The following is a 27,725-nucleotide window of genomic DNA, read 5'->3' as shown; positions in this document are numbered from 1 at the left end:
CGCTCTGTGGTGAACCTTCCAAACTGGAAGATCAGACTCTGGGCTTGTAAAAAGTTTACGGCTTAAACTTCTCAAGGGAAAGGACAAAAGGCCAAGAACAATTTAAGACAGAATCAGGAAGGGAACCTTAACTTTTTCCATGAACCTAGTCCTAACTTTTGCCGATGCTCTACAAAATGTGTTACACATGCATTGAACAAATTGGACTAGGTACCTGGGGGGAGAACTCAAATATTCTACCTGCATCTGATGGGGAATGTTCTTCTGTACACTGGTTAATGAAAAAACACTGATTGGCTGATTGGCCAGACAGGAAGTGATATATCTGGGCAGAATCAGAATATAAACAGGGACAACAGGAGATCGCTCTCTTCTCTGTGGAGACACTGAGCAGTCACCATGTAGGAGGCAAAGGAGTTACAGATCCGGCATTCTCTGGTAAGATAAGACCACGTGAAAATAGTTAGATTAATAGAAATGGGTTAATAATTAAGACAGAGCTAGCCAGTAAGAAGCCAAGCCATCAGTCAACAGTTTCATAATTAATATAGCATCTGTGTGTTTATTTGGGGTTGACGCAGCTATGGGATGGGCTGGTGGGAAGAACAATCCATAACATGCATCCCAACCTTTGTAGTTAGATCTTTGTATATTGGAGGACTAGCCAGGCTTTAGTGGAGGTGATGAAGCAGTAAGAGTAGGCTAGTTTTGTCATCCCATGGTCCTCTTCTTCTGCTGTTACAAGGGTATTGCATGAGGAGTGCTTGTCCAGGGATATCATTGAATTCATTCTACGGGATCGATAAAGAATTGTATGTCCCACAAAGATATGGGGAAGGGATGGCTACATCGCTGTCACTAGACAGTTAAAGTAGAGATCACGATGATCTCAGAAAGTAACTGTTACAGATCCCAGTTAGAGCAGCAATCAGTGCAAACGCTGATCTACCCAAGGTCATGCTGAAGAACTAATGAATTTATTGGGATCACCTGCAGGAGTAGAGGTGAGTGGTTACTTATAGGAGCATGGAGAACTCCAAAACAGCTCATCACTAAAAAAGCCTACCTCAGCAGGACATCAGCTCATGAATGTTGAAACATTGGACCTCACTGTACAACAGTCACAATTTGATGGGTCTGACCTGTCCCCTTTCTCCCTAGAAATTCTTACTGTTTCTATAACTTCAGTAATCAAGAGACCTCAATCTTCTTATAAGTTTCTGAGACTTACGAGTTGCTTACCTCTGAATCTAAAGGAGCCTCCCTGCTGTAATGGGATGTTTCATGTTAGACCTTCCCAAATCTTACTGAGCAGCTTTCCAGGATGGAAATGTCTTAATTTGGAAGGCTATTTGTACCCAACATCCATCGTCCTCTGTGTTCTTTAAACACTCTTTTCTGCTTTGGAATTACAGAGTCCGTTATCCCAAGTAGTGGAACATTCCACGTAAAACTGCCTAAGAAGCACAGTGTGGAACTTGGAATAACCATCAGTTGTAAGTACAATGGGATTCTTCTCTTAAATAATTACATTGCCAGAGGGTTAACCGGTATGACAGATATTTTAAGTTTTTGCCCTAGTTTCAATATCACCATATGAAACTTTGGAGCCAGTTACACAGCCTTGGGAGGGGGATCAGCTACTTCAAGTTCTCTCTGCTGTTGCATTTCTTTCTTTATAAGATGGACATGAAGGCTCAGAAGAGAGTGTCTCAGTAGGTGAAGTGTTTCCCACAAAAGCATAAAGACCTGAAAGAGCCCAAGCACACATGTAAACAGCTGAACACAGCAGCATGCATCTGTAATCCCAGTACTGAAGATCAGCAGGCATCAGGCTCACTTAGACTTGCTGGCCAGAAAGTCTCACCAAGTCGGTGAGCTCCAACTTCACTGAGAGGTCCTATCTCAAAAAATAAATAAATAAATAAATAAATAAATAAATAAATAAATAAAATGTGATTGAGGAAGACATCAAATGCCAACTTCAGGCTTTCACATGCATGTGTAAAAACTTGCACAGAGAGAAAGAGACGGGGGGGGAGAGAGGGGACAGTATATAAATGGAAGCAATATTTCCATGAAGTATAGGGCTGAGTCTTTAATAAGATAACCTTTACATACTTTGTATGCTGTCTAGCAAGTCATAGTACTCATATTTCTCATGCCAATAGATAAATGATTAGATGAATAGATGAGGAGAAATATACAAGTGGGTTCTCTCCATTTTTATGTCATATGCTGTTCTCTAATTTAATGGATATAAGAAACAGTAATCTAATTCAAAAGATACTTTTATATCTCCTCAAGACTCTCTAGGAATCTACTATGTCTGTAATCTATTTCATGAGACTCACCCAATGCCTTTCAGGAAATTCCTGAATCACTCATGGCACCTGCTCTGGATAACCAAACAAAAATGAAAATCATAATATATAAATGTGCTTAATTCTCTTCCTCCCTAGGTATCTTGTTTCATAACAGCTTTGATAAATCAACTTTATAGGCTAGGACAGAAATCTAGATTGCTTTGTAACCCTAATATCCATAGACTGAGTTTATCAATAAATGCCCTCAAGCAAATCAAGCAAATGGTCAGGGCATAAGGACCAAGGGGACACAGAGGCAGGGACTATGACCACAAAGTTGTCCCTTCGAGAAAGAATGATGAGACCCTATAAAAACGACCCAACACACTGCTGGACAGAGTTTATGTGAGTGGTTATGGCAAAAATAAGTAAAAGGAGTCCTCAGTTGGGTAGTATGAAATAGGGCTGTCCAATTCAACTTTAATAATAAAATTTAACACTAAAACTGCACTTCTGTTTATAATGGTAAACCACACACATCTGCTGTGATACTAAAGTGAATACGACTGCATGGCACAGTCTCTGCAAAGATAAGGTGTCCCCTGTCTCACACTGTCCAGCCACCCCGAGTAGCCTTCTGAGAGGGAAGCTGAAGGACAAATGCAAAGTAATGCTTAGAGTATGTAAAACACTGTCCTGCAGTATAACTTAAAAATGATTCAGCGTGTGAATAAAGCAAATCCGTTATAGTGTGTGAATGACTTCTCAAGTCCAATGTTTACGTGTGTGTGTGTGTGCACGTGCGTGTGAATGTGCACACACACGTGGGTATGATGAGTATGGAAAGCAGAAGTCAACTTTGGGTGTCATTCCTCAGGAGCTGTCCATCTTTGGTTTTGAAACAGGGTCTCTTAGTGGTCTGGATTGGCCATTTAGGCTATGCAGGCTGGCCAGTGAATCCCAGCACTGCCTGTTCACCTGCACAGGGTAGACATTAAGAGTGTCTGATACCACACCTGGTTTGTGTGAGGGTTCTGGGGTCAAATTCATGACTTCCTGCTTTTGTGGCAAGTATTTTACTGGATATCTCCTCAGCCCTCAATTTTTACAGATACTGAATCAATTAAATTTTTGTTTAATAAATTTCAATAATACACATTTACATAAAACAACCAAAGGGAAAAAAGCATTTTCTTAAGTAAAATTTGTGATTAAAGCAATGTCGGTTGTGGTGATGGAAGCTCTTGAGTAGGGGGAGACTGGAGTGTACCCACTCATGGGCAGGATATGTCAACACTGTTAATAATGTCACCCGTGTAAACACCCGTAAACTGCTACAAGAATGTCTTGGCTCTCAGTCCACCATGTAAAAATGTTATTTGTGAAGCTGTGAGTATTGCACTGTTACAGATGGAAAGGGAATGTTCAAGTTACACACCCACTGCTTGTCAGCTCCTCACAGTTTGAGTTGCACTTACACAAGTGGTCATCACTACACTGAGTGTGTTTCTTCCTGGAAAACACTCATAACTGACAAGTTGAGAAAGCAATAATGCACTGTAAAAGAAAAACAAAAGCAAAAAGGCCAGCCAGATTTGTATGCATTGCAATAATTAAGGAGACTCCCAAAGGCCTCTCTTGGTTCCCAGGACACACGGAGTCTTCGTTCAATGCCTGTATCCATTGCATGGATGGATAAGACGTCTTTATCAGCAATGTTCTACTAAGGCCTATGCCCTCCAGGAAAGGAGCTTTTGAATGAGACAGTGAATACAAAATGCTGAGCAGACTATTGCATGGAATAAAGACGTGGAAAATGAGCTAGAGCAAGAACTGACAGGCCAAACTGCCACTCTCTGTAAAAGGATGCACATACTACATGCATGCGCATATATATATATGTATATATATATAGCACAAACACATATATGTATACACCTATGTGTGTACATATACATATATACATGTATATATACACATGTGTATATACAAATAGGTGTACATATACACATATATGTACATACACACGCATGTCTATAACCAAAACACACTGAACCCCAGGGCACATGTTAGCAAGATGCTGGTCTTTCATGACTTTATACAAAGCCTTGTGAAATATTTTAACCAAATTTCTAGATAACAAAAATCTAATGTTCACTGCAGAATAAATAGTGCAAAATCCTCAAAGAGTAAGTCTTAAAAATATATTTTTTTAAATCTAGTGTTCGCTATAGTTATGTTACATAGACAGGAAATCCAGGCACCTTCTCATCAAACACACATGGACGCTGAGAAAAGCTGAGGGCATGCTGTGGTTTATTGATATTTTTCACCATCTTTGTTCAAATTCCCCTTTCTGCCTCTTTTCACCTCGTGAAACCTCTGTGTTCAGAAGTGGACCTCCATCATAGGAAACATACATGTCCTTAGTGTGTTCAGTTACCCTCCATCGCAGTGTTTCTAACCTGTGGGTTGTCATGACCCCTTTAAGGCTGTAAGAAATATCAGAGATTTATGTTGCATTCACAGCAGGAGCAACATAACAGTTAGGAAGTAGCAGCAAAACCAACTTTGTGGTTGGTGGTTAGCACAACACAAGAGACTGTATTAAAGGGTCTTGCATGAGGAAGGCTGAGAACCACTGGTCCATTGGGAGAGGCTTGCATTCCCTCGTGCGTCCAGCTACACTCTAGACCTGATTGACTGATGGCACATTAGAAACCCATTACTTGCACTGATGTTGCAGTAATAGGAGTGATTTATGACAGTAGATGTGTTCTGTAGCACAGCCACACCATGGTCAGCCTTCTTACCACTGTCAGCCCAGAACCATGGCTCCTGCCTTCCCACAAAGCCTCCACCTTGTCAAGTCAGAGAACTTTGCTTACCTCTGTCCTGTGTGTGCCCGACACAGAACTGTGAGATTGTATGTGCTTTCCTACTTAATCCTCACAGCAGCCCCATTCTACAGAGAGGAATGGTATATAGTTCAGTGGCATAATCGCCCAAAGACCCAAAACTAATAAAAGGCCAAACAAGGGTCCCAACCTATTCTGTCAGCCTACATCTGGCTTTTCTGTCCCCATACCACCCAGTTCTGTAGCCACATGGTTGATGAACCTTCCCAGAGCCTAGATGGAAAGAACAAAAGCCAGAGTTGTGTGCATGTTGTTAATTTCTTTGCCTTCTTTCTGACATGTGTCTGGATCCATTGCAGAAGCAAAGGCTTAGTTTTATTTTTATTTTATTTTCTGTATGACAGGCACAACAAATTTTCATCTTTTCTATAAAAATAAGTTTTTCCCAGCAAGGGTGATCAATGATTGTAGCACTTCTGAGATTAAACGATGATGGATGAGCACATGCTGTCTTGGCATGAAAAAAGGTGAGGTTTTTCAATGGCAAAATCCTATAGGACGATCCATAAAAAGAAAACAGACAACAGCAACAGACTCTGACAGGGAACAGGGAACCACAAATGCATTTTATATTCACAAAAGGCTCAAGAATTTGTGGCACCCAGAACTTGGGATGTGTGAGAGTAACGTTATAGCTCAGCCAGTAGGCTTAGTTGACAGCTGAAAATCAATACTTTAGTCCCTGAGATGGCTTCTCCCACTTGGTGTAACCAGGTGTCTCTCCCACTTGGTGTAACCGAGTGTCTCTGCCCCTGGGTGTAACCTAACCGAGTGTCTGTCCCACTCCGTGTAACCAAGTGTTTCTCCCTGGGATAGCTCCTCCCATTTGGTAAAACAAAGTGTCTCTCCCAGGAATTCTCATTAGCTTTGAGATTTATATCTTCGAAAGCAGGAACTAGAGAACTCCCTAGAATAAAGGAGTGCAACTAAATTCTGCAGTGGAGGAAAGCTGCAGGATGCTACATGACTTGTCGCTGGACACTGTTGACACAGTCGTGCTGAAGTCAGTAGAAAATCATGATGATGCCAAGATTATTTGCAATATACTATGTTGGAAGAATGAAGAGGCAAGACATACATGAATGTGGTGATGATCTAGGAAGTAAGGGACCAAACCCATATGGCTCATAATACAGAGAATGGCTAAGATTGAAAAATGAAATAGTAACATTATATGTCATTTCACAATTGGAATCAACCAAAGAAGTTGAAAGTGTGTGTTCCTCAAACTAATGTGGGGATGTGTCACCAATAAATTGATTATGAACTAATACGTACAACACAGGAATACAGTACCACCAGAGCCCACTGCAGAGATGCCTAGCTCATAGTTGGTGCTCTGGAAATAGGTGCTATGTAAATGCCTGATTCTGTGGAAAACTCCCATCAAATCCAAAGCGTTGGGTGGGTGTGTATTATTTCTTGAAGGATCACAAGTCTGAGCAAGATAGATGGATAAAGGCAGTGAGAAATGAAAGACTAAGGATCCATGTATATACTTGAGTGGGGAAATGAGTTCAGTATGGCTGGATAGCAATAACAATAAACACTTATTGCAATTAGAGTGTTCTAGGTGCACTGATCTAATCACCCTGCCTTTGATGACACACATAATCCTCTCAACAGAAACTCCCAGGTAAAGATTATGAATATCCATCATGGATTTCACAGATGAGGACCTGAGTCACCTAAGGACTCTGTCCTCAAGCAATCAACATAGAAGTACCAGAGCTATGACTTCAGCCCTAACCATTATAACCATCAAGTGTCATTTCTAAACCACTACACAACATTGTCCTTCTGTTTTCCTATTACTGACACTACAAATCTATACAAAAATTCGTTAACATTTTAATAATGGTGACCTGCTTGGTAGGTTTTAGAGCATGATGAGCCTAGCAACATGTGGTTGGCTTGCTGTTTTCTAGGCATAGAAGAATTTAACATTGTGGTAGGATGTTAACAATAGCTATTAATTGCTCATGGATTCATCACCACAGCTGTGTGCCTAGTAGTGACAGAGACAGCACATATAGGTCTGCACACACTTCTGTGTCCGATATCTTCACCACAGTTCATATCTACCAAGAACTTTTGATGTTTCAGGGATGGATGTAGTTAAAGGAGGAAGAGGAGAATCTAGAGAGACGAGGATGGCCGCTATGTGTGTGTAGGAGTGCAGAGCATACACGGTTTCTGGCTTCTAGGGGGAAAAAATGTAGGATTGTCTTCTACACCATGGTGCCATTTTACTCTCTATCGAAGGAGGCTAAGTTTGATGTATCTTCCTGTTTTCCATTTCAGTGGCATGCTGGCCTTTGTAATTCAAGGGGAAACACTTCCATGTTATGTGATGGTTACTATAGCTTGAAAAGATAATTTGCAAATTCATTGGTGGATACTAAAAAAAAAAAAATGATTAAGTGTGTGTGTGTGTGTGTGTGTGTGTGTGTGTATCCAATCCTGCCCAGAACTACTTGTAAAATTGGTAGAAGTTTGTGTCTATGGGTAAGTCAGAATTTACTGTCCTGTATACTTTGCTGGGAGCTAAGGACTGTGATTAAGTGAAATCTCATTAACATTTACTCAGGACTAATTGCAATAGTGGGTAAGGTATTGGGGAATTTGGTTTTTCTTTAAATATGATGTTGAGCTGCTAAACCATCTGTTCTTATGCATAAACATTTTTCTGGGATTCAGATGGGATTATGGGATATGATATGGTTCTGTGATTATTATGGAATGATCAGCCTGTTTATAATATAATTTTACTTCAGAGGCCTCTTAATGTTCTCTAAAAGGAAATCATCACAGGCTTCAGGTTCTCTTAAAGGTCACTTGGTTTTCATTTTTGTTTTGTTTTTCCACAGATGTTGATATCCAAAATGAAATCTAAACTTTACAGACAAAGATGGTTTTCTTTGTGCTTCTCTGGGCTATAACTCATATCCAGAGTCAATTCCAAGTAAATTTCTTTCCAAAGAAGGACTAACACAAATAAGTTTAAAGGCTTCACATATTTGACCATTCTGATTGACAATAATTCTATGTGCAATTTAATAAGGGCTATGTGTGTATGCTTAGAATGTATACATATATATGCCTTTAGTTAACTAATAAAATATTTACTATCATAACAAAATAAGCAGTCACATCCCAAAACACTGTAGAGATTTCATAGTCCACCCACCAAAAGGTTTCTCTCTAGAAACATGAATATTAAAGCAGTGGTTACTGCCCTATGCCTCCCCCCCACCCCCGATGCACTTGAGTAACGTGGCAAACACCCATCGACAATGTGGTGCCCTCCCTCATAGAGATGCACGGAGGAAGGGGAGGTAGACAGGTTCACACCCAGAATCATCAAAGCGAGCTGTTCTAAATTGCTTTCATTATTCTCCTGTTGAGGAGCTAACCTTTCAGGTCCCTGACCTAAACCCAGTGGTCAGCTCCTCAACTGCCCTCTCCAACTGCAAACTTAAGTGACCATCTCGCTTTTCAGCGTATAAATACTTTCCCATGAATGTTTTCTGTAGACTTAATATGCACACTTTCCAATCATCTGTTGGTTGCCTTTGAGTCACGTATCGACTCTCACTGGTGGTGATACTTACTGCCAAGCGGGAGGGGACATACAGTCTCGAATGAGTCCCTGGCTATAAAGATGTGATGTCTCGCTCTGTCTCCATTATTGCAGCACCCTCCAGCAGAAAACCTGGGGACCCTCTTGTCATTTCAGATATCAAGAAGGGCAGCGTGGCCCACAGGTAAGGAGTGTGCCTTTTCTCCTTTGCCTGTTCCCTCCTGTTGGCGTATCTCTGCCCTCTAGAAGTAACTTTTAGGGTCTCTTATGAGTTAGGCGTGTGCACTTTCTTCATGCTCGTCTTCCATCTTTCAGTCTCTAGAGAAACCCCAAAAGTTATTTCAGTTCTGAGGAGTGCCTCACCTAGACTAGCAGTTTATGGCACAGCTGGGCAAGCAAGACTTGTGAACCTCCATTAATGTTTCTGTTTCTGTTATAATTCCCTTGTTGCTGGTGTCATTAAAAAAAAAAAATCTGACCAAGAGCAACTCAGGAGAGGAAAGTATTTGATTGCCTTATGGTTCCACATCATAGTTCCTTACGGGGAGACATCAGGGCAGGGTCTCAAGCGGGAGCTTAGACATGTACCCACTATTTTACATGCAGCATCCTTCTGACCAGAGAACAGTCAAGGAGGTACAGCAGAAACCGGAGGACTGCTGCTTGCTGGCTCACTCATGTTCTCATGAGTACCTAGTTGTTTTTTATTCAGCCCCAAACCACCTGCCTAGGAAATGATGTCACTGATAGTAGGCTGAACCTTGCTAAACCACTTATCAATCAAGAGAATCCATCACAGACATATTCTCAGGCCAGTGTAATCTGGGCCATCTCTCCCTTCTCAGATGACTCTAGGCTGTATCTAGTTAGTTAAACTAGAATGGTCTCCTCCCTGATCTCTAAACATCTAAATAAGATAATCGCATACTTTCTATTTCACAGATAAAAGTACATTTTAAGTAACTGAGCATGCCAACGTTAATATTAACTTTCCCCTTGGTACTTTTAAATGAAGACCTTTAAAAACTCAACCTGTGGTGATAATTGTGTCATTAAAGAAATGGTGTGACCAGCAAAAATTATGGATGGTGTTGTAAGATTTCAGGTATATAGTATAGGCACAGCTGTGTTGAAAAGTAAATTATTAGGACAAAAAAAATTGTTTCTCATGTAACAGGTAGAAATTGGACAGGGGAATCCAGAGTTGGGAAGCCACCACAACTACTTACTATTGCTGTCTCCTATCCATAAGTGGGAAGGGATTGGGGGTTGCTGAGAGAGCCTGAGTATCTATCACAGATGACCCAGCGGAAGAAAAGACAGGAGGATTATTGGGAAATCATTAGTAGAATCTAACACAGACATAAGACATAGAGGAGAGGTTAATAAAGAACACGTATACTACATTCTCATTCCTTTTGCCATTGGCTTATGAACTTTTAAGGCTTTAGACACACTGACAAGTGTTCCAGAACCAGTACTGGTCTCTCTGAGGCCACTTTCAGCTGTATATCTATGTTTGTCGGTTTCTCCAGCCATAGTGAGTTTCTAGGTATATGGAGAAACAGCCATGATCCTAGATCCTGTTCTCACTGACTCTGACCCACCTTGGCTTTCTTCATTCGTTTAGCTATCTCCTAGGAGAAGATGGTATTATATCAAGTATGTGCATCGAGGTTGAGTAGAACATAAGGATATGTAGGGTCTCTTGCATCTGGTACCCCCTTAGGTTCACTAGGCTTCCGGAGAAAATGCCTGGGTTAATGTGAAGAAAGCATAAGGAAAATGTTTTAATAATATGCAATTTGACACCATAGCAGCCATCCCAAATAAGACTGGGGGAAAATGGCTGCTTGCCAATAGAATACATTTTTAAGACAGTGAAGACTTTCACTCTAAAGGTCACTAGAACACTACATTAAGCTCAATGCCTCTTGAATGGCCCACATAAGCATTGTCATAAACTCATGCAGTACTGTGCACTTATTAACAGAACAGGAACTCTGGAGCTTGGGGACAAATTGCTTGCAATAGACAACATCCGGCTGGACAACTGTTCCATGGAGGACGCGGTCCAGATCCTCCAGCAGTGTGAAGACTTGGTGAAGCTCAAAATCCGCAAAGATGAAGATAACTCAGGTATTGACAGCATCCTGACTGAGGACTGACCACCTGTCAGAAAGATAATAACTCTCTATGCTTTTCATGCAGCTGCTGGCTGGAGGTGTGATAGCAGTGTCTGCTGTGGTTGTAGGAGTCTTTGAGTTGTGCATTGAGTGTTGAGTGAATTTTGAATGATGCATTCAATTTCTATAACTAAGACATTTTTATAAAGATTACAATTATGGTAAAATAATTTTAAGTATGGAAATGACATTACCTTCAAATACTACCCTAGGCTAATGGAACTGGTCCTTTCCAAGAGTTTATAGATATTTGTAACATATAACCATGGTGAATGTTGCATTTTTAACTTTGTAAATATTTAACTAGTTTACAAACTCTTAACGTTTGTCTTTGTTATTTCGGCAATTTCAGTATCACAGATAGTAGTGTCTTGCTTCATACAGAAAAAGTTTTATTCAGATTTCTAGCTTACATTGAATTATTTCCTTAGAAACCCCTCTCTAAAACCAGGGCTGTAGAATGAGAATAAAAAGGAAACATTGAGATTCCTTGCATAAAAAAGAAGCACTGAGATTCTGTGCTAGGGTTTGTTTTTAAGGGTCACATCCATTTTCGGAGTGGGCAGTAATGTGTGAGCAATGCTCCTCAGACCCCATTATGCCTTTGGAAACACACATCCTGGACATTATTTTCAGGTAGAGTCCAGGATTCTTCTTACTTAACAGACTTCAAGGCAATGCTTGCAGTAATACAATTGGGTGCTCCTGTAATAGCTCAGCAGTAAAAGCCCTTCTATCTGCTTATAATAACAACCTGGAACTAATAGAAAAGCATACTTATTAAAATAACACACTAATATGGAAATTGTATAGATTGATTGAAATCTGAATCATAAAAGATTTTAATTTAAAAGGATGCCAATCTTACCGATAGACAAACTTAAGGCCCGTCCTATGAATGTGGTTCTACAGATTGTAGTTTCAAGTCTTTGTGTCTCTAAACTATAGCTATAATGTATAGTTTGTACTTCTGAGTTAGTTTTTCATTTCTGAGACAAAATGTCTAACTAAAAAAAAAAACAATTTAAGGGAGGATATATTTGAAATCATGGTTTCAAAGGTCTTGATCCATGGTTGGCTGGCTTGAGCTTTTATGGGTGGAGCATCATGGCCAAAGGATGTGGCCACCTCATGGTAGCCAAGAAATAGGAGTGGAAATATGAAGGGGCCACTCCCTCCAAAGTGATGCCCATTGTTGTGTTTTCTACACTCAGCATTTTAAACTACCAAAGGATTAGCCCATTTCCATGATTAATGCTGTCCTGAATCGGTTACCTCCCAATAATCCCGGTAGCTGAGATCCAAGCCTTCAACCTGGAGATAGCAGGGCAGGGGTGCATTTCCTATTCCAACCGAACATTCCACTTCTGACTTCCAGTGGACTCATGTCCAACTCAAGATACAAAATGTATTGTCTTCCACCAAGAAGTCCCAATGCCTCTAGCTAGCATTGCATAAACATCCAAGTTCATTCTCTTCTGAGACTCAAGGCTGCAAACTCGGCATCACATGATGGCATCAAGGTCTGTGGCTAGGTTGCACAGTAACTAGACCCACGTGATCCACAAGGACTACACCTGTATCCGTTTTCAGGTTTTTGTTAGCTGAGCTCAGAAAAAAACATTCCTTAGCAGCCTGTGCCTGAAAGGTTCCCTGGAGTGATCTTGTCCAATCAAAGACTTTCTCTCTTTATACCCTTGAGCCACTGATGGATGGGAATAGGCTATTTCCTGAGATGCTACCAAAGCATCATTCCTGTTGACCCAATGCAAAGTACTTGGCTAGATTTTATGGAGCTAGTCTACTCAGCAAGCTCACTTTATTTTCAGCCTTAAAGAGCCACCTCTTTTTGTAAACCTAGACTCCAAGTTGGTCAGACCCCTTCTGCTCTGCCTTTTCCTCCTGATGAAATAAATCCAGATGAAAACAACCAGCCATACCCATGCCAGTCTACACACTATGCTGTCTCACATTTTCTTCCAGCAGATTAGTCTATGAGCTTTAAATTTGGCATCTCACAAATGGAGAATAGTATAGACGTATTCTTTCCAGAATGTGCTATATGGTCTCTCATCCGAGAGTATCCATCTGAACCCAATGAGCAATCCTTAATTATACTTCCAGCATTCTGGTTTATTTGCATTCTCAGTAGAATGGAAGAGGGCTCTTCTTGCAGAATTTTAAGCCTTTTTAGCCTTTTCTCCAATTTGTTTTCCAAGTTCCTCCTGCAAATCAGTTTCAAAGACTTCAGACACTGCATAGTGAGGAAGTCACAGCTACTACTTTGCTTCTAAGTATCAATTTCTTGCCACTGGGACAAAATATCTGATAAGACCAATGGGAAGGATGAAGCATTGATTTTTCTCACTCATGATTTCAGCCCATGGTGAGCTGACTACGTTGTTTATGGACTATGGTCAGGTGATTACAGCCAAAGGCATGACAGGGCCACACCGCTCATCTGACAGCTTTGAGGAGACAGAAAGGAAAAAAGATAAAAGTAGAAAGACAAAGCTATTCCTTTCAAAGGCATTCTCCTAGTGAAATGTTTTCCACAACCAGACTCTACCTCCTAAAAGCTGATTTGTAACATCATTAGCATGAACAATCCATGTTCATGTAAAAATCATTAACATGAACAATCCATGTTCATGTTAAATATATATTTTTAAAAGAGGAAACCAAACCAAACAAAACTGGAAAATATTATAGTTTGGATATTAAGCGTCTCCCCTGGAAGTCTTAGATATTGAAGACTCCGCACACCACCAAGCTGGTGTACTATTGAGAGATAATTGGATCAGAGGACAGCAACATCATCAATGGGTTAAGGTGCTTGTCAGGAGCAGTATTTCCACGTTGTCTTATCTTACCAGGGAGAGGGTCCAGAGTTCTGCTCTCTCAAGTCTCTACATGTTGAATCTCCCTACATCTCCCAGAATCCTCCTTGTCTTCTAGTCCCGCCTATCTTGCTTTCCTATTGGCCAACAGGGCCTTATTCATTAACCAATAAGAGAAACATATTTATAGAATGACCTCTCCCATCATCTCCTCTTTTCTGTCTAAATAAAAAGGATTTTAACTTTAACATAATAAAATATATAACAAACAAAACAGTTATCAAATAAGAACTATAGCTAACAATATTTAGTCCATTAACATTTAGCAAGATTTAAAGAAAATATTCCATCCCCTTTCCTATCTTTGTGAGTCTAAAGTACAATATGTAACTTAACTTTAATACTAAGGAAAACTATAACCATAACTGTCTTCAACTCCATCAAAGACCACAGAACGATAATATGTAAACTCTAGAAATGACAGAGACATCTTGCTACCTGGTAAGTAACTCACAGTTCTTCTGTAATGTTTCTCAGCAAAGCAGGAAACTTTAAACTGTCCACCTGCATTGGCAGTTTGTCAGTCATTTTTCTCTGTGTCCTGCAGAACTTCCTGCTGGTAGCGGGCGCTGCCTTGGGGATCCTAAGAGGATGCAGAAGTTCTGGCTGTAGTGCTCTGCAAGGCTGCCTTGTCCCAGCTGTTTTGAATGTTGGATCACCTGGAACACTGTTTCAGGGGGTCTTGCTTGATCAAACTGTCTTAGTTAGGAAAGAATCCATAGCTTTTCATTTTCTGTGGAAACAAAAGTAGAAATTCTTTTCCCCAGTAACCTGTCCTTGAACTTAAATTTGGAAGTTAAAGCCTTTTTAAAATATATGAATTGGATTGATTCAGCAGCACTGATAATCAAGTACATTGTAGCAGTTCTTCCTTCCTTAGCAATTGAGCAATTCAAAGACAACACAATAGCACACAGTATCCAGACTCTGTGTGTATTTTCCATTTTTACATGGTTGTTTTATTACTCTATTTTTTTTTACTTCTGTTTTTTTTTTTTTTTTTTTTTTCATTTATTGAGATAGGGTTTCTTTCTCTGTGTAACTTTGGCTTCCTTGAGGTTCACTGTATACACCAGGTTCACTTAGAAATCACAGAGATCTACTTGCCTCTGCTTTCTGAGTGCTGGAATTAAAGGTGTGTGCCACCACACCCAGCTACTCTCTTTCTATTTTTTTTAAACCACTTTATCCTATTTTTTTCTCTCCCAAACCTATGTATATTTTAAAACACACTGTAAAGCTTTAGAGGTTTTTCCTTAATCTGAATCTGTCTTTACTTTAAAAATCTTTATCTTTTTCTGGCCACAAGTCTTTTATCTGCTAAGCAACATTGTGAAAATTAAAGCCTCAGCTGTTTTAGCCACTGTCTATCAAAGATAGTTGAGGTACGCTTACCGCCAGCTCTGAGAGCTGTGCTCATCACCTTGGTCTATGCTGTCATCAAGCAGCATGCTTTTGTCCACTTGGAGATGTGGTCACTGCCACTGCCAGCTCTCATACACACCATTCATTTGTTAACAAGGTCTCTAAAAGAGCCTTGGAGTTTATTTTCTCACTAATACTGAGTCAGGAAATCGCCCTTAAAAGAGCCGTGCAAATCTCTGTCTGTAGCAATGCAGAGCCCAACCAAGAAAAATGCTGCTACCAAGAAACCTTGTTTGTCTCTGTTATTTTGTTTTTTAAAACTCTTTCTTTAGCTTTTGTTAAGTTTTAAGTGGAACTTCTTAGTACCCACGTTGGGCGCCATTTTCTTACAAGCAGTTTTCTGGCCAGCCTGGTCCCACAGCTTCATCAGCCCCAAATAACACACAGAGACGCTGTATTAGATATAAAGCTGTTGGCCTCTTACTAGTGTTTCTTATCGGCTAGGTCTGTATTTCTATTCATCTGAGTGTATCCATGTGGTCTTATCTTACTGGAGAGAGGTTCCAGACCTCTTCTCTCAAGTCTCTATATCTTGACTCTCCCCTACTACATCTCCAAGAATCTTCCCTGTCTCCTAGTCCTGCCCATCTTGCTTCCTATTGGCCAACAGGGCTTTATTCATTAACCAACAAGAGAAACATATTCACAGAATGACATCTCTCCATCGGTGCTGACAAATTGTGGTAAACAATAAAATGGTTTTAAATTCTTTGGATTTTTACATTAGTATGAATAAATCCCCATTGCAATTAAAGTCACCCATTAAATGACAATCACATTCTTAAAGTTAAAGAAGGAGATTTTAAAGTTTTTACAGTAAAGAAATGATTATATGTTATTTAAGTCAAGTCCCACCACCTCCTGGTAGTGACACAGACTAGTAGTGACACAGACTAGTACCCAGTTATGACTAGTAGCCTTTAACATGGATGCCTTCGGGGCACTTAAGATTGAAATCATAACAGCAACCAATAAAAAGATGCCATTGTTCTAGAATCTTCTCATAACTAAATCATAATAGGTCTAGAGATCACAGGCATGTCAAGTCACATGTTTAAGGTTTCAATTCACAGTAAAAGATTACTAATTACCTCCATTGGTAGAGTTGGGGGTGTTGAGGATGGCCAATTATGTATTGTAGTCAGCATTTTAAAATGTGCACAAGCTAGTGCTCATTTCTTCCTTAAGCTGTGAGTTGTTTTTTTCTGTGCCTAGTTTGCATCCCTCTCTTTCTGAGTTTGCTTCCACTGCAAATTGGGAGAATTTCTTTCCTGAAAAGGCATCAACTGGATTCCGTCCTAAGCAAGAGGCAAAGCCCTGTGGAAAACCCACTAAGCCCAATTCCCCCAACTCAGCAGATCGCAGCCACCTTCCTTGCAGAGTGAGAAAATCCAAGCCAGGAAGGAATGTGTGTGGCAGACACCGATGGCAATGTATCCAGTTTCAAAGCCAGCTGTGCAGACATGTTGGCAGGGCTTACTGACACAGCGGCTCAGAACATGGAAAGCTCCGTCATATTCTCAGCTGATTTCCTGTGGCTCAACCCCCCAACCCACACTTTACAACTTTCACCCATAATCCCTATGCCTGATATTATAGTAATCATCCCGCTTATTAAGTATAGTTTAATTCTTTTAAATCCTGAATCTTTTCACTGGATATAGATGAAGGCTCCAGGACAGTGTCTGTTGCTCAGTCCCCAGGTCCACAAAGATGCACCGAACTCTCTTGAAATAACAATCTGTCATTATTTTGCCATGACTATGTCTGGTACAAAGCCATGCAATGAAGAGTTTTTGTAGATGTGGCTAGGTTCTGTGGAGGAGACTGGTACAAATGTTGTGGAGAGTCGTGCCAGATAGTACAAGTGTATCCATGAACCTGTGTTTTTCAAGTCTTCAAATCATATTACTCTCCTTCTGTCCAGTGAATGGGCAGTGAGTGTGTTTCCTTTTGGTTTAAATCATCTCCCTCCTGTTATAGACCTTGTTTGTAGAATCTTTAAATTCAGCACTTTGCGTTCTTCATAAGTTCTCATATTGTGGGAGAAAAAAAAAATATGTTCAGGCCATAACAAATTGTCTTTGTTTATTGTGTAATACAATCTTATGCAAATTTAGTCTTTATTTCTAGTTGAAGCTATTCTATCTGGGCTTTCTTTGGGGTTTTGGTTTCAGTTTCTCGGTGTTAAGCCAAGCTATTTGAAGTGGATTTCTCCCTAAAACCTAACCTGGAGAGGAGATGCCTCCATGTGAACCTTGGCTGTGCCTTGGGCACTGGAAGGATCTAGCCATCTCATGCTTGCCCTCTCAAAGTAACAGCACCCAAACTTGAGGGCACCCGATAATCACCAAAAGCTGTTCCCTCGGCCACTTGGTCCCCTCCTCTGGAGTCTGTGGTTGCTTCAGATTTGGGAAGGCATAGAGAGAATCTACATTTCTAACCAGTTCCCAGATGATGCCAAAGTTGCTGGCCCTTGAATGGCATCTTGAGACTCAGAAATGCTCACTTTCATAAAGACTTTTAATTCCTCTTATGAAACCTTCCATGCCGGCTGTGAACCCCCTTGGCCCACTGCTTTGGCCTGGGTGCAGTGCAGTAGCTGTAAGAAGTGCTTTAAATGGTTTGTTTTCTTGGGATAGTGCAACAGCAAGAAATCCAACCTCACTCCAAAACTAACCCCATCGTTTCTTCAGTTGAAGTGAACTTTGATTGACCTGCCACGTGTATCCCTTCCAAAGCCTCTCTCCTGAATCCGAACCTCCTATTTGGCCATGGCAGCAGCTGCCATAATGGATTCAAGCCAGACAGTGTTCATTTTGTTAAACAGGCAGCACTCAAGAAGGCTGAAAATAACGTTACAGATAAGTAATGCAGCAATTTTGCATCTGTTCTGTGGTCCCATTAATTTCCTTAACTAGAACTAAGCTGAACATACAAGCAGGCTGGCCCCTTCCCTGCCTTTCACTATTAGTTCTAAAGCTGCTGTTGTAATATAAAAGCTGCTTATAATATCTTTAACATCTGTTTAGGCTCACTTTGAAACTTGCTGGTAACACCACACCCTGCCTTCACAGACATCTTTTGGGGTTGAAGATTCTAGCTGCTCCTTCCTAAGCATTAGAGCAGCCTCAAGGACAGAGTGACTTGGAGAGCTTCCACCTCCAAAATAGCTTCCCAAATAGTGCTTACTGCCCACCTCCCGGGTGGCATGGCCTTTTAGATGCCAGCTGGGCTAAAACTCAAAAAGGCAGATGGATTCCGAAGTTCAGCCACTCTGGGAACCTTGTAAGGAGGAAGTTCAGGTTGACTGGTCCCCCTAGTGGCCACCAAGGTCTTGAGCTGCACTGGCTTTGTGTGTTACCTGCCTAGAAGAAGGAACATAGACTGGACCTGATGTGTTCCTACACATGAGCTAAAGAAGTCTTCTGGATGCTGACAACCATCCATCCTGATGCTCTTTTCAAGCATCTCCTGAATTCTCTCCCTGATCCCGACAGAGTTCTAGGGTGTGAGGACATGAAGCTAAGACCATGTGTTTAGGTGATTTTATTCTAATGAGAGGAATCATTAAAAAAAAAAAACACAGAATAGGGGCTGCGGTTAAAGCACTTGCTGCTCTTCCAGAAGACCAATGTTTAATTCCCAGCATCTAAATTGAGGTTCACAGCCATCCTTAACTCCAGTTCCCAGGTATCCTACAATCCTCTTCTCTGGCTGCCTTGGGTACCAGGAATGCATGTGGTACATAGACATATGTGCAAGCAAACACCCATGTACATTAAAATTTAAAATATACAAATATAAAAACAGAATTGAAAGTATAAGCCAGAAGATGGATCTCATCAAGCACTGGTCCTTGCGATGAAAGACTCTTAGGTACTGTGTGGTAATAATAGCACGCGGGCTTCAGAGCTCCACTCTACCAGGCTGAATCTTATTCCTTAGCCTTTAGGCACTTTCATTCAAGAAAATATCTACCTTGTTTCCTTCTTTTAGTTAAAGGGGGAGCTGAAATGAGGAATTGGAAAGGTTAGACACACTAACATGATAGACAGAAGCTATGAGATGTCCTAGGAAAGCAATTCCAAACCCAACTAAATGACAAGAAACTTACTTGGCATATGGGTCAAGTCTTGAAGCACAAGGAGAAATTCCCCAGGAGCCCAAGAGGGGAGAGATGGATACATAGGGAGCAAAGTCTGAAGACCGGAGATCATGCAAGGGCTGTGTGAGAACTTGTGGGTCTACCGGTAGAGACTCTGAGGGTTGGGTTGAGATAGGAGAGGACAGTGTGGCCCTCTGGAACTCAACTCTTGCAAAGGTTTGGTTGTAATCTATTAGGAGGTTGGGGAACTGATAAGGAGGCTTCACCTGAGATTGTAATGTATTCAGGTTTGTGTTTTGAAAATGTTCGGGGAAGGAGAGACCAAGCCTCACGAGTTGGCAGCACTCGCGAAATAGATGGGAAAGGAGGGCGATGGCCGGGTCCCAAGCAGGAAACCCATTTAGAAGGAAGCCTCCCTAGGGGGAAAAAAACCTAGGCAAAGCCAAGCTAGAGCTCCTCAAGGGAAAGAGACAGAGGGAGGCTTGGGCACCTTGATCATGGCCAGAAGGCCATGTGATTACGACAGGACCGTGTAAGGGCAGCTGTGCCACCATTGGGAAGAAGAAAGCAGGCTACTCAAACACCTATTTACTTGAGGCATTCGCATAGGGATTTCTAGGAGTGTTGCTTATTTTTTTAAGCCTTGTTAGTAAGATCGTGTACAAAGACAGTTTTTAAACTCTGCAATTTCAAGTCCACACAGAAAACAGGGAAACAGTGCAATGGATCCTCATTGCGTCTCCCAGCAGCAGCCATGGCTAGCTGACTCCCAGTCTAGTTTCTCCTCCCACTGAATTATTTGCAAGCAGTCCCAAGCATCCCATCCTGTAAAACATTAACAATACCCCTAGAGGAAGGTCGCTGGCAATGTAACGCATTTTAAAGTATTAGCAGTGATCTTCATAACACTATGTGTCTCAGCAGGGTGCACGATTCCCAAAAATGTAGTACTTGGTTTCGTATATAAAATATCTATATAATTTCCACATATTAGTATACATGTACATATAAATGTATGTATACATTTCATATATATGAGTTTTGTGTGTCTATATGTATACATGTGAATATATGTGCATATAAATATATATTTCATATATGTATAGAGAGAGCAAGAAAGTGAACAAAGAGCAAGAGAGAGGTAATTAGGATGTATTTTTTTTAAACCGGTTGGTTTATTTAAATTAGGATCCCCAAAGATCTCCATTTTGCCTTACCACCATCCTTTGAAGAATGTTTTAGTATGATATTGCCATTTTCTTGTTTTGCATGTATGTCACGTCCTGGGTGCCCAGCAGTTGTCCTTTTTGCCAACTACCTGGGTACAGATATAAAATGTCCCTGTGTAAGCTGGCCTGAACACGACTACCCTAAACCCATCTATCCCTTCCCCGTGTTGTCTGCCATTTTGGGGACACCCGGACGGATAATGGAGAAGGTCTCCCCACTCCTCTCAGCAAGGGGATCTGCCCCCAAGCCCACTGCCCTCCCAGCGAACGTTTGTTTTCATCGAGGCTGAATCTGCACCTAACACTTCCTACAAACTGGCAGAGGGGCCAACAGAAAACCCAGACATAAACAATATTAGCTATGGTTTAATTACATCAGAGTCACCAATCGAGTGAACCATTCCCGACTCTATGCAGACTATAATTATTGACACAGCTCGCAGCATAAATGGAATCTGCTCGCTGTATACCGTGTTCATTTACAGCAAAGAGAGCTCTGGCAGCTAACAAAACGCCATCAGAAAATGTGGGCTTCTGGGCTTAAATTCACTAAACACTCCTGATGCTTCTCCTGGAGCGCTCAGCAGGGCGTGATGACCAGCCTGTTCACCACCACATGATCAACAGCCTGAAAGAAACTTGGGGACCATTTCCCAGAGCCCTTAGACTTCCTGAGAAAGACCCTAAGCTGCTGATCCAACTTCAGCCAGATACTGGGTACTTTTCTAACCTAAGATGTTGTTTCTAGCAACTGCATCTTATGGTCTGTGGCCTTCGATTCCTAGCAAGGGGAGCTGTTGAGGCGCTGAGCCCACAGGAAATGGCAGCTGCACTCCCTAACTCCCAGGCCATGGCCGAGAATAAAGTAAATGCTGCCAAGGGAGGGCGTGTCCCTACCCACATTACTCCCCTGACCTTGCCTTTTACATCCCCCTAATTCTTCACGGCACACACAGATACTTGAATTGTTAACTCAAGCTTTTCCTTTCCTCCTTATTTTAGCATTTCATATCGTAAATGAACAGCTTCTTGCTGCAAAAATGTGGCTCTGTGAATACCTTACTCCATACATGCTGGCTGTGAAAACTGACTGTTTTGTTCAAGTAGTTACTGGGCCATATCGTTGTATCCTGAGGTACAGAAATGAAGCAGCTCCTTAACCAATCTTAGCTCTCAGGCCAATGGATAAAACAAATGTCAGGAATTTTAAACATGAGCATATAAAAATCCTTTGAATCCTGAGACTTCATAATGCAACCCAAATGGAGTCATAACATCCACCATGCTGAAAGTGGCCTGTGACAACTTTCTGACAAATGTTTGGGGAAGAACAGAAATGTCCTCTGTATCGACACTATTCAATGGCTCAGGGAACGCATGGCCATATGGCAGCCTGGTAGACCCTTCCTGCAGTCAACGAATAGTTTGCATCAGCTCTTACTCTCTGTAGCAGAGAGAGCATTACTCAAACCTCTGCTACAATGTTCCTGGGTTGATCCATGGGGCTAAGACACTGTCGATGGAATTATATAAAAGAGTTTTCTAAAATTCCTGGTACTGTCTTCAAGATAACCTCACTGGGTCCCACTTAAACAAGTATCATCATTTGAGCCAACCCTGGGCAAAACCAGCTTTTGTATTTTGAGACATGGTGTGTTCGAAAAGGCTGGAAATGGAAATTTTGAGTGGTATTCTCATTCTGTGTTATCTACTCGGCTGTATGGTTATTTCATGGGCATTGACCACATATACTTAGCAAAAGGCTGCCCAAGCGCTGTGCACAGGAGAGACATAACATGGAAGTTCCCGCTGTCATTAGGTGGGACACCCACTGGTTAAATACAAGTGTTCCTCATCCCAGACACTTGTGACAACTTCATCCCTGAATTAGAATGTGAAATCCTATTAAGGAAATGCCACTTCCCAAAATATTCACTTTATGAGCCACAACGTTTCAGTGGCAAAATTTTAAATTTACTGCTTCATGGAAGGATACATGCATCATTTCTCTTTTTTCCAACGAAACCAATTATGATTCCTTGGCATTTGTTGCAGATGAGCAAGAAAGTTCCGGAGCGATTATTTATACCGTGGAGCTGAAGCGCTATGGGGGGCCCCTTGGCATCACGATTTCAGGAACGGAAGAGCCGTTTGATCCTATAATCATCTCAAGCCTCACTAAAGGGGGATTAGCTGAAAGGTAAAGTGTGAAGAAACTGCTATAATTGCCTGTGTCTGAGAGGGGCCTGCTCCTTCAGGGCTGTGTGAAAACTCGCTCCCTCCTCCTGCCTGTTTATCTGTTGACTTTTAAATCTGCACGGAGGATTGATTTTTTTGAGCTTGGGAACTCTTGGGCAGGGCTCTGACTTGACATTGAAGGGCATCTTACAGGCGGTGAAGGATGCCATAGGCTTAGCATGGGTATTAGTCTCCAACAAAATGTGTTGGGAGACCACAGTCAGCTGCAGGTAGATTTATACTGTGTCCGTTTGGGGAAGAGGATGCTAAAGTTGAGGGAGGTTAAAAGGCTTGTCCAAATCAATTCTGCAGACACTTGCTGGGCTTTCTGTTACCTGACAGATATCGTCCTAAGCTTCTCTGTATTGGGGGGCGGGGGTAATAAAGACTAAGTCCTCAAAGACCGCAGCTAACAGAGTATAGTCACCCTTCCAACAATGTCTCCTTGGGCCGTGTTCATTTGTTCTTTGACAGCAATGAACAGGGCCCTCCTACTCTCCACCCTCCGCTGAACCGCTCTTCAACTCCACAACTAGATCTATCTTTCTGGTGACTTAGATCAAGAATGCTCAGGCACATCATTCAGGCCCATATTTGATGACAATGGTTTGCAAGGTGGGGATGTAGCACTGCAGAGTTTCAGAACTACAAGGTCCCTTACTCAGAAATCAGTCCGCTCGACAGCTCTGTCTGTCGGATGAGGGGGCTGGGGGAGCCGGCCAGGACCACTTGACTAGGGTTCAATATTCTAATTTTAGCTGAGACACCCAGGAGAGGGAACTCCTCAGGAAGCCCCCTGGCTAGTTATTACTGTTAGGCAACACGGGAGTCAGCAAAATGTCTCTTTGCATTTACATCTCACAACCTACATCTTTCTTGAACTAATGCTCTTTATAAGAGAAGAGATTGTTTTTTCAAAGAAAAATCCCATAGGTCAAACTATAACAGTAGACAGGTTAAGCAGCCCCTCCCGACCGGTGTACACTGTGTCACCTCTGTCACCCAAGCTGTAGCCCTAGAACAAGCTGTGGTCAAAGCACCCCGGCCCCGGCAACCCTGTAAACAGGGTTGATTCCTTCATTACCTGAATTTAAAGTGATCCAGTGCAGCCAAGACCTGACATTGGTTCCTCATGCTTGGTTCTTTATCTCGGGGTAAAGATCTCAGCTGTCTGACTGTCAGTCATCTGTGGTCCTCTCCTTCCTGTCCCTTTCAATGCTGCCCAACGGTGACAGCTAAAGTCAGCATCAGAACTGTACATTCCAGTGTCCTCCTTCAGAGTGGATGAGGGTATAAAGAGAACGGTTAATGACACAGCTAGTCAGTGTATTAATCGGTAGGTTAATGTCTTTCCGGGGGGTGAGGCAGGGAGATGGATGCCTTGGCAAAGCATCTGCTGCACTAGTGTGTGGACAAGTTTGCATCCCAGGCACCATGTAAAAGTCAGGGGCAGAAGTGTGTACCTATCCAACAGCACAGGGACGCTAAAACAGAAGGACCACTGATGAGCTCCAGATTCAGTGAGAAGCTGTGCCTTAAACAATAGTCAATAGATATGGATGGATGGATGGATGGATGGATGGATGGATGGATGGATTGATAGATGATGGATGATGGATGGGTGGATAGACAGATATAGGCTGATAGATGATGGTGGGTGGATGGATGGATAGATGATAGATAGATAGATAGATAGATAGATAGATAGATAGATAGATGATGGATGGATAGATATAGGTTGATAGATGATGGTGGGTGGATGGATGGATAGATGATAGATAGATAGATAGATAGATAGATAGATGATGGATGGATAGATATAGGTTGATAGATGATGGTGGGTGGATGGATGGATGGATAGATAGATAGATAGATAGATAGATAGATAGATAGGATAGTGCTAGATGATGGATGGGTAGATAGATAAATAGATTAGGTAGATGATGGATGGGTGGGTGGTTGGATAAATGATAGATAGATGATATAGATTGATGAATGACAAATAAATGAGGTAGAGGGTGATTGAGAGAGACTCAGAGTTGACTACTGACATCGACATGCCCCCACACACATATATGCATGTACAAACCACACACGCAAACTGATTTATTGGTTAGGGGGATAAGTTTTTCTTTATCCACATTTCGATCCAAGCTCTCACACGTTTTCCCATTTCCTCCTTCAGGCTTCTCTTGAGATGATTACCCCCATTCTAGTGGTGAGGGACTAATGTCCAGAGAGGTTAAAATGAGGTGGCCATGCCACACAGCTGACCTGGTGGGTGACAGAGATGGACTAAAAACTTAGCACTAAATGAACCCTCTGTTCAGCATTTTTTTTCCACCCTCAGAATCAGGCAGGAGCTGCTGCTGTCCTTGTCTAGTCTATGCCCCAATCTCTTGAACTTGTCTTACGGTAAGGCGAGCACCACTTTGTATTAAACATTTTAAATTGGGAGGAATCGAGAATGTTGCCTTCTACACACCGCTCCACAGAGTTCATTTCCCGGGGACCTGTGAGGAGTTTGCCAAATGGCTGCCTCAGCTTCTTTCAGAGTTTAAAAAATGCCCAAGTCCATTCTCAAAACTAATTAAGACACTTTTCCTAGTTCGAAGTTTCTAAACAGTAACTCACAACAGATGCAGTTACAACATTTCCCAAGCGAGAGCTAGAAGTAAATGTTAGAGACCTCTCCAAGTCTTTATCATCATTAATATGCAGGCGTATTGGGAAATTTACCCTCAGAAGCTTGTGGGGATTGTGTCCACCTTCCCTGTCCCTGTCTGGTGTGTCCACCTTCCCTGCCCCTGTCTGGTGTTCCAGGACTGGAGCGATCCACATCGGAGACCGAATCCTAGCCATCAATAGCAGCAGCTTGAAGGGGAAACCTCTGAGTGAAGCCATCCACCTGCTACAGATGGCAGGAGAGACTGTCACCCTGAAAATTAAGAAACAGACAGATGGTGAGTGGGCCGGGCGTCTCACTTAAGGATTTCCGGTGTGTTTCCTTCCCTAAAGAGTGTGCTTAATGCCTGTGTGTGTTTCTAGGGAGATGGCTCTCCAGCTAGAGTATGTGGAGATCTTTTTATTTGAGTCTCCACTGATGCACACCCCTTTTCCCTTTCTGTAAAGCGCCACCAGCATCAAGTCCCAAGAAGTTCCCCATCCCCAGTGAATTGGGAGATGGTGAGGAGGACCCCTCCCCCATACAGAAGCCCGGCAAGCTTTCCGACATGTACCCCTCCACAGTGCCCAGTGTGGACAGTGCTGTGGACTCCTGGGATGGGTCTGGAATCGATGCCAGCTATGGGAGTCAAGGTATGGAAGATTCACCTCTGCTCCGTGTGCGGAATGGCTTTTGGCAATCCATATCTATTTCAGTTGCATCAAGAACCTGAACACTTCCAGCTTCTGGCCTGGAATGCTCTCCTTCTTGTGAGTCATGGGCATTTATCACACACTGGTAGGCTCCTGATGGCCAAGCGTTTCATGCAGAGAGCTTAAGTGGCTGTGAAGTAGACCGTATGGTAGCATTCATGGAGACAGGCTCCACTGTTTTGTGGTTTTAGTAAGCATTCCACAGAGATGGCCAGGGGGATCTGAGCCTGTAACAAGAGTGTCCCAATGACTCGTGAGCCCATTGGTTCTTGGGCACACCTGGCCTGAATAAAAACCATAGTTTTCCTTAGTAGTCATTGTTAGAGTGATGTGGGTGTTTGTTATATGTGATGGTGTGTGATGAGCTGCCCTCATCTCGGTTGGCCTATTTCGTTTTGCTGAGCCTGCCATGATTGTATCACTCTCTGTCAAGTCCCAGATAGGTGGGGGAAACATTTAAAGGATTTTTTTGAGCTATTACATAGTCATGAGATTGAATTTTGGTGGAGAAAACATGGTAAACATCTCAAAGTCAAAGGTTGATGACGGTGTGTGTGTATGTGATAGTGTGTGCACACATGTGTGAGTACATGTGTGCGTGTCTCTCTCTCTCTCTCTCTGTGTGTGTGTGTGATGGTTTGTTGAGTATGAGCACAGATATGCAGGAGACCAGAGCTGTCCCATCTCCCTGGAACTAGAGTAACACGTACTTGTGAGCCACGTGATATGAGTGCTTGGAATCAAACTTTAACCCTGTGCTGAGCCATCTCTCCAGCCCCCACCACAAATAAAATCCCACCTTTTTATCTGACCATTCTTCCAAGCCACAATACCTTGTGACAAGTTATCCATGCCACCCAATGTCACATTTTTCACTGCCTGAAAAGTATTCAGATGTAAGGAGATGCCAGATAAAGGACCCTGGTCAAGTTCATTTATTAGTGGGTATGTTGATTTATTCTTTACTAATGTGGAAACATTTTTACACACATTTTTTTGGTGAGGAAACTATTGATACCAATGAGCTCTGCCCTATAAGGTGATACATATAAACTTATTCCAGTCTTTTGCACTCTAAGACCAGAGCCATGACTGACGTATGAGATATATGTAGTCTGTCCTTCCTTAGTAAAAAATGAAAAACTACTTTATGAAGCATTTCAAAAATTTGAGTAATAGTCATAATAATAATAAACTTAACACTGACACATTAAAATCTTTAAAAGACTGGAGAGACTAGGATATGAGTAGAGATCATGACAATGTGGCAGAATTAGGATAATTTAACAATACCTTATATCAGCCGAATGACTGAGTTTACTGAGCATGTCCACATGACGCCTCTCATGCAATTCCCTTAAGGAAACTGCAGGTCGAAGGTCACTGTTGGTCATGGGTCCAGTGTGAGGGGAAGATGCAGAAGTCAGCTAGCCTGGCATCTGATGTGGTCCTTG

At 41.9% G+C, this 27,725-nt stretch overlaps 1 protein-coding gene across 1 annotated transcript in view; it reads left to right on the top strand.

Moving 5' to 3' along the window:
- Grip1 (glutamate receptor interacting protein 1) overlaps positions 1–27,725 on the top strand; it is a 336,259-nt gene that overhangs the window by 281,579 nt on the left and 26,955 nt on the right. Inside the window, exons 14-19 of the mRNA XM_051176182.1 lie at positions 1,416–1,496; positions 8,922–8,991; positions 10,801–10,946; positions 22,711–22,855; positions 25,717–25,856; positions 26,026–26,211. Of these exons, the coding sequence (XP_051032139.1) occupies positions 1,416–1,496; positions 8,922–8,991; positions 10,801–10,946; positions 22,711–22,855; positions 25,717–25,856; positions 26,026–26,211 (768 nt within the window). The remainder of the gene's footprint in view (positions 1–1,415; positions 1,497–8,921; positions 8,992–10,800; positions 10,947–22,710; positions 22,856–25,716; positions 25,857–26,025; positions 26,212–27,725) is intronic.

The sequence above is a fragment of the Phodopus roborovskii genome, unplaced genomic scaffold (assembly GCF_943737965.1).
Source record: "Phodopus roborovskii unplaced genomic scaffold, PHOROB, whole genome shotgun sequence".
NCBI lineage: Eukaryota > Metazoa > Chordata > Mammalia > Rodentia > Cricetidae > Phodopus > Phodopus roborovskii.
This window is presented reverse-complemented; position numbering and strand designations above follow the sequence as displayed.